We start from the raw sequence: 7,983 nt of genomic DNA, 5'->3' as shown, positions 1-7,983 counted from the left end.
AAGTGGAAAAGAATTGTTTTCTCTATATTGAAACCATTGGGTGAAAGAAAAGTTAGTGTCAACTAATGGCAGAACATTTAACTGCAATCATCTTTTTCTGTGATCATCTGTTTAGTACATCCCAAAAGATATTCTGCTATTATCCGGCATATCGGAGGTGAACTACAGGCAATTAACCCTTTCTGACATCATCCTTTTAGTATATCCCTATATTGCTTTCGGATTCTGGGGCACATTTATCAATATTAACATAAAGTGAAAAATAGTTTTCAATCCTTATCGCAATGATAAGGATTGAACTATTTCTCACATTTATGTACAACCCTGCACAGAAACAGCAGTTCCGAAAAACTGCTGTTTCTGTGATAAAAAAAAATCATACTTACCTGCCTCTTCGGAACGCAATGTCCCTGGATCTCCTCCTCTTCGGTCTTCTTTTTTAAGCAATTGCGCATGTGCAGTTCAAAGAACTGGACATGCGCACAAACATCTCCCTCGATCTCTGCAACTATAGTTGCCGAGAGCGAGCGGTGATTGACAGGGAGGGATCACATGATCCCTCCACACATGCGCTGTCCAGCACTGAGATTTCTCATTTATGAAAGTACATTATCAAGACAAGTTCCAGAAAAAAACAATTTTTCGGAACTTGTTAGATTGCAAGAGGGAGCAGTCACCATACTGTAGTCACTACTCCCCAAAACGAAGCAGAATGCAAAGCAGCAGATATCCACGATATCTGCTGCGATGCATCTTTAATAAATATGCGGGGGACACATCGGGGCATGGATTCTATGTTAAGTGCACGTTAGTGCACCATCACACTTTGTTAAATATACCCCACTGAGTCAATTCCAAAATTACACTTCGATATTTTATTTGCGCATTGACTTAGTAGTCTTATGTATTTGCGATGCATACATTTCACACGCACTTTTTCGAAACTAGTCACCATTCTTTACATTTTTATTGTGGCCAAAACTGCAATAGCGATTTCTACTACGGACATGCCAACACCCTAATTGTGTTGGTATTTGCCAGTACTTGTCATGAATAACGGGACATCGCTCGAAAGACGTGCAATCTCCACGTCTTTTTAAAACCCACCAAGAAAATGGTGTGTCTGGACTAGTTTTTCATTGGGTGAACAGGAACGGGGCGTGGTAAAGAGTTCCATCTCCGTTAACCAACAGGACATCGGCGAGCCTCCTGTTGGGCCTGTAGTCCCTTGCTGCTGCATTAACGCATAACTTTAAGGGACAGTAGAGACGATGCCGAACATCAAGATATTTAGTGGGAGCTCTCACCAGGATCTGTCCCAGAAAATCGCAGACCGGCTTGGCCTCGAATTGGGTCGTGTGGTCACCAAGAAGTTTAGCAACCAGGAAACATGGTGAGAAAACCGATATTTCAAGTAACTGCTTACATAAAGGTGAACTTACAACTTCCTGAATATTTTATGTAATAGAACACACACACATGATAGCACCAGGAGCTCTATTTAGCAGATGCAGTGTGACCATCTATAAGGGAAAAGCCGGACGCAGATGGTGTTGGGAATTGTAGTTGAATAGTGATCAGATATAAACGTAATGTAAGACACACGTGACTACAAATCCCGTCATGCAACAACAGTGCTGAGGGCGGATACGCTGAAAACACGTGGGTAAACTAAGACCCTAAATATATGATATTTACTCAGCAAATTAAGCGTTGCGGTTTTTTTTTTGTTTTTAAGCCGACGCGATCTTACCCAACCATATAAACAGAATTTCAGAAGGGCAACTATTACAGAATGGTATTTTTGAAATGTGCACCTATTTCTTTTATGGAAAATGGAACAAAGCAGTTTTTAACAATTTGGGGGCATATTTAACAAATCACGGTAGTGCACTATTGTGCACTTACCGTGGAATTAAAGTCCCGATGTGCCCTCCGCAAATTTATTAAAGGTGCATCGTGCTGCTTTGCACTCCTGATCCTTTTTGCGAGCAGTCACCATTCAACAGAATGGTGACTGCTCCTGGCCGCAATCTAACAAGTCCTGAAAAATGTTTTTTTTCGGGAACTTGTCTAGATAATGTACTGGCGTACATCATCCGTATTGATAGTTGCAGAGACAGAGTGGGGACTTTGTGCGCATGCGCAATTGAAGGAAGAAGAGGAGATCCCGAGACAGCGCGTCCGAAGAGGGGGGTAAGTGTGATTTTTTTTTCTATCACAGAAACAGCAGTTTTTCGGAACTGCTGTTTCTGTGTTCCCTTTCTAATAAATGTGAGAAATAGTTCAATCCTTATCCTTGCGATAAGGATTGATAACTATTTCTCACTTTTGCCGAATAATGATAAATGTGCCCCTTGGTTATTATCATTATCATCGGTATTTTTATAGCGCCAGCAAATTCTGTACCGCTTTACAATTTGGAACACACACACACTGATAAAAACAGTCTAAAGGACAATGGGAGTCTGATACATGAGATCAAATTTCACATATTATGGTGATGCTTTAGTACATTATGTATAGTCAATTAGCATGTAAGCCATCATGAGCAAGGCCCATCTGACACTACACTTTTACTTACATGTGTGCATTGTTTTGGTCACCTTGTATGTCCTGTTTCTCCACAGTTGGTGCGGTGCACTGTGGTTTCTTACAAGCCAATGATAATGTACAGTGCCAATATTTCTACTGAGTTTTTGAGTATTGATTGGTTAATTTGTAGTGAGGTGGTACCCTATGTATAAAGAATGCAGCACTCCATATACATTATTTTTACAATTCATAATTTCAGATTTCTAAGCTTACAGGGGACGGTACTTGCCATTAACCATCAGGTCTCAAATTTAATATGGAGAATAAAAGATAGTAAGTGATGATTCATAATATATGACATTACAAGAATTTGGGAGACAAAACAAATCTTGTAGTAAGCTATTACATAATTGTGTTTAATTTTGTTAGATTTCCATGCTTTTAATTGGAATCAAATGTAGATTAGACAGTGACTATATAAAAAAATAATGGAGTCTCTTCAGTCCCCTACTGGCTTGATAAAGATCACATGGCCAAAATGCATCAGTGGTTTAACTAGTGTGAAACAGGACTTGCTAGGTTTCTAAAGAAATGTTGTGAAAATCGAAGGAAGTATTTTGGGACTTCTGTAACAACTTGATTTGTGCAAACATATTCACTATGGGGCATATTTAACAAGGACCACAAAACATGAAAAATAGTTTTCAATCCTTATCGCATTGATAAGGATTGAACTATTTCTCATATTTATATAAAAAAAAACTACACAGGAACAGCAGTTCCGATAAACTGCTGTTCCTGTGAAAAATTGTGGTTCATAGCAGTCCCCATAGACATGTATTTGGACTGCTATGTATTTTGAAAAAAAAAATGCAAACCAGCAGATATCTATGATATCTGCTGCTGCGATGCACCAATAATAAACTTGCAGGGTACTTAGATTTACGGCTATTCTCCTAAAATGGCTGTTTTTGGGGAATTTACAGGAAAAAAATGATTGATAAAAAGGCCCCTAAATCTGGTACTTGCTACAGCCCAATGGTAGACTCTTTGTTTTGTTTTTTTTATTTTAATACATATATTAGCTTGAATAATGTGAGTTTGTTAGGTTTTTTTGTTTTGTTTACTATAAATTATAAAGGGTAATATGCCGATATTCATAGTCCTGCATCTCTATTTCTTCTAAGATACATAGCACACATTGGAGGGTCCTCACTTTCCTAGGGGTGTTAAAACTATTTAGGATCTACAGGAACATGTGTGCAGTTGCAGATTAACTCCTTTGCCACTGAGGCTTTTCTCACCCCTGTGCCAAGCCCATTTTGGAAGGTTTTGGGCTGATCTTATTCCAACATAAATATCAATAATTTGGTGATTTAGTACCAACACAAATTATGATCACATCCTTTGAAGAAATCACCTGTGAGTGATGAAATGCGTCAGAAGGAGAAGACACGGATGTTACACTACTTTTTATAGTGAATTGGAAGTCCACTTCATTTTCACCAGCTCTTAAGTTTTCAGGAATTAACATTAGTCTGCTTATAAAAAAAAAAAAAAATTGTCAAAAAGCAGATTCTACGCATAGGTTTTCATTCTACAATCTTCACTTGGAAACAATAATGCATTTTTTTAAAGCTTTCTTGTTGTTGTTCATGGTTTTGCATGAAATGCAATTGTAGACAAAATATAGGTAGTTAATGTTTAAAAATAGACAACCTAATGCTTCAAATGAGGGTACTACTGTGTTCATTAAAGCCAGAAAGGGGGAGATTTAAGCATTAGATCCCCCTTCCCATCTCTGGACTTATTAACGCTTTCTGTAGTGTAGGGTTTTATTGGCTGGTGATCTAAAATTTTACACTGGATGTACACCATACACTGCTTTCATGATAGAAAATTAAAAAAGGATATAATATTAACAGGTGCTACACAAAAAAAAATAAAAAATCTTATACCTTTTACAGCAATATAAAACAAATATTTAAATCTAACCTAAATCTTTACTTTCACGAGTAACGCGGTCAATTGAATTATCCCTTTGATGTCAGTATGCAGCAAAATAACTATTTGTAACAGCTACTATAAGTTTTGACAATAGTACTAGAAATGGGTAGCAGCTTTTTCCCCAAATCGGCCCATTATAGGGGTCTTTGCTTTCAGCAAGATGTGGAAGAGCAAATATTCTCATCTCTTATGTAAATATTGTGTGTTTTAAATTATTCTTCTGTTTGCAGTGTTGAAATTGGAGAGAGCGTGCGGGGAGAGGATGTGTACATTGTCCAGAGTGGCTGCGGGGAGATAAATGACAACTTAATGGAACTTCTTATCATGATAAATGCATGCAAGATTGCTTCAGCATGTCGTGTCACAGCTGTTATACCCTGCTTTCCATATGCACGCCAGGACAAAAAGGACAAGGTAAGTCTGTTTATAGCTTAATTCTGAGTATTGAGATGTTTCCATGTGCCCAATGTCGTAATGTTGTGATATCTTTATTTCTTTATGGTTCATGTTGTTCTTTCAACTGTTAGTCTTCTGTATTTTCTCTAGTCTCGAGCTCCAATTTCCGCTAAGCTTGTTGCCAACATGTTATCTGTGGCTGGTGCTGATCACATCATTACTATGGATCTTCACGCATCCCAGATCCAGGTAATTTACTTCAGTGTCCGTTTTATGTAATGTCTGATATTCTTGCATTTGTAGTTCTGAAGTTTGTAAAGTGTAAGACAACCCTCAAATCCTTTATTTTCACATTGTCCGCATATATTATGACATGGGCACACAATGTTATAATAAATAAATTGAGACATTTTCTCTAGTCCCTCACCATTATTCCAGGAAGGGATCCTGAAATAAGAAAGCTCAGTATGTCGACTGCAAAGCCGGGTCTAGGTTTTCTGCGTCGCCCTCCCTTCCACCAAAAACTCTGCTTCAGCAAGGTGCATCAGGTGGCTTTGCAGTTTGAGCTTCAGTTAGTGCTATTCAGTTTTTTGGACTAGCTTAAAAATCTGAGGATATTTTAAACCAATATTGACATGTGTCCTCCTTTGCAGGGTTTCTTTGATATTCCTGTGGATAATTTGTATGCTGAACCAGCTGTCTTGAAGTGGATTCGAGAGAACATTGCAGAATGGAAAACTTGTACTATAGTGTCTCCAGATGCAGGCGGCGCCAAAAGGTGAAATACATTGAAGCAATTGGCTTTTATGCCTAAAATGCTTCTTGTCCATGGCTTCATAACTTTCATGTGTCAATAAGTTTACTGACTTCACCAATTTTATTTTTACCTTTTTTTTTAATATACTTCTTAATTCACTGTTATTTTGGTTACTATATCTTTGGCCTTTATTTTGTTTATCTAGAGTAACCTCAATCGCTGACCGACTGAATGTTGACTTTGCTTTAATTCACAAGGAAAGGAAAAAAGCTAATGAGGTGGACCGGATGGTTCTTGTGGGGGATGTGAAGGATAAAGTGGCTATTCTTGTTGATGACATGGCAGATACCTGTGGAACCATCTGTCATGCTGCAGAGAAGTGCGTGACATATAGCAGTTGTTTCATATACTGCAATATTTAATTTTCTTGTGGCTCACCAATGTTAAAATCCAAAACTAATTTCTGCAAATATGTTCAATTAAATTAAAATATAGCTACACATAGTCCACATGGCATGTTATTACTCCTTGTAATTGTATGCCCATAAATTGACACACAAATGTGACCTGGACATGCTGTTATGGTTTTGCTGCATTAGAGATTTAATAAATGATACACACACATAAATCTTTTCTGTGTCATGCTTTAGAAGGAAAAGATTATGTGCAGTGTAAGCAACTGTAAATAACGGTAGGATATGTTTTTCACATGTGTTCTACTATTGATTCTTGTACAAATATAGTAAAATATTTCTGTAACTTGAGTTGCATTGAACTGATAGGATGTATAATTCTCTATTTCTTTGTAGACTTCTATCTGCTGGAGCCACCAAAGTATATGCAATCTTGACACATGGTATATTTTCTGGCCCAGCCATTTCCCGGATTAATAACGCATGTTTTGAAGCAGTGGTGGTGACCAATACTATCCCTCAAGAGGAAAAGATTAAACATTGCTCTAAAATTCAGGTGTGTACATAAGTGAAGCATAGCATAATTCTAGAACACATGTCCCTTCTTGCTCAACTTGATCTAGATCTTTATAATAGGACCTATTTGAAATACCACTTCACTTTTTTTTTCTTTGTTTTGTTTTCCAGAAATTATGTATGGACAGTCAGTGATATTGCAGCTGTTGATATTGCTATACTGCAAGTAAACTTTAAAATAAATACACTTTAAATGGAGCTAGGTTTAGAGTTTATTTTGATAACTCCATTTACATATTACTGCTGGTGTGATCTATTTGAACTAAATCTGCTGCCAGCTACATGCAGAGTTCTGAGATCTGTTTAGCTGCCTAATTGCAAATGACTGTAGGATCTTGTATAGTAGTTGAGAACTTGTAGACAAACTATTCACACTTACCTTTTTACATCTGTGTCTATGGTTGTACATCTCACACTTTTCTTCCCCCCCCCCCCCCCCCCCCTTTCCTGTTTTTTGTTTTTTCACCAGGTCATCGATATCTCTATGATTTTAGCTGAAGCCATTCGCCGAACACATAATGGGGAATCTGTTTCTTATCTGTTCAGCCATGTCCCTTTATAGAACCTTTTTAATGGGATATGTCATTAAGTTTGCTGAAGGGCTCTATTAAACAACTGTAGTGGATTCAGGAAGCTTGAAGATTCCTTCATAATTTTATTTGTGTTTTAATGAACTGGGTAGGTATTTGCCACATAGTAAGTGGAGGCAGGAATGTGGAAGACAGTTATTTGACACCTGTATTGTATTTTGTATTTATTTTTGTTCTTAAATAAAGCAGGCCACTTCTTAATGATGGTTAACCGTAATGTTGTTCAAATGTACAGTTTATAAATCTGATAGGATTGCTTTTAGATAACATTTTAAAGCAAATTAACTCCAACTGAAGAAGTTAAACCAGTAAACAGGCAGTCTTGGGAGCCACATGTTACCCAATGACTAATAAACGTTTCTACTTAATACTTTTTTTTTTTTTCCCCTTCATGAGTTATTGTGATATTGCAACAGCAAGGCACATTCATACTGTGCGGTTTGTATTATATGTGGTATGTATTATAGTAATATATCAATGCTATTCACTTCCATCACAGCTTAAGCTGCCTAAACACAATGATTTTCTAATTTATAAACATTTGCCACTAATTGACTGACTGGTGGAAAGTCATGGAAATTGTATTATATATTTCAGCAAATACTTTTAATTTGGATGAATATTTTTGGTGCATGCACAGAATATGGGATCAGCTAAGTTTGATCTGATCTGTTAAGTGATTGCATTTAAGTCGAATTGCGCCAATATG

At 37.1% G+C, this 7,983-nt stretch overlaps 1 protein-coding gene across 2 annotated transcripts; it reads left to right on the top strand.

The window, feature by feature from the left end:
- The first annotated feature begins 1,146 nt into the window (after positions 1-1,146).
- On the top strand, positions 1,147-7,475 carry PRPS1 (phosphoribosyl pyrophosphate synthetase 1). Of its 2 annotated transcripts, none has more exons than XM_075184609.1 (7): positions 1,147-1,393; positions 4,773-4,956; positions 5,089-5,187; positions 5,592-5,716; positions 5,901-6,074; positions 6,505-6,664; positions 7,154-7,475. In XM_075184609.1, exons 1-7 carry the CDS (start codon positions 1,272-1,274, stop codon positions 7,244-7,246), a joined length of 957 nt encoding a protein of 318 aa, XP_075040710.1. In that variant the 5' UTR covers positions 1,147-1,271; the 3' UTR covers positions 7,247-7,475. The 2 variants fall into 2 exon arrangements, with proteins under 2 accessions (XP_075040710.1, XP_075040711.1); XM_075184610.1 differs by lacking the exon at positions 1,147-1,393 and adding an exon at positions 1,698-1,798.
- Positions 7,476-7,983: the final 508 nt, after the last annotated feature.

Source organism: Mixophyes fleayi, chromosome 9, assembly GCF_038048845.1.
Source record: "Mixophyes fleayi isolate aMixFle1 chromosome 9, aMixFle1.hap1, whole genome shotgun sequence".
In the NCBI taxonomy this organism is placed as follows: Eukaryota; Metazoa; Chordata; class Amphibia; order Anura; family Limnodynastidae; genus Mixophyes; species Mixophyes fleayi.
This window is presented reverse-complemented; position numbering and strand designations above follow the sequence as displayed.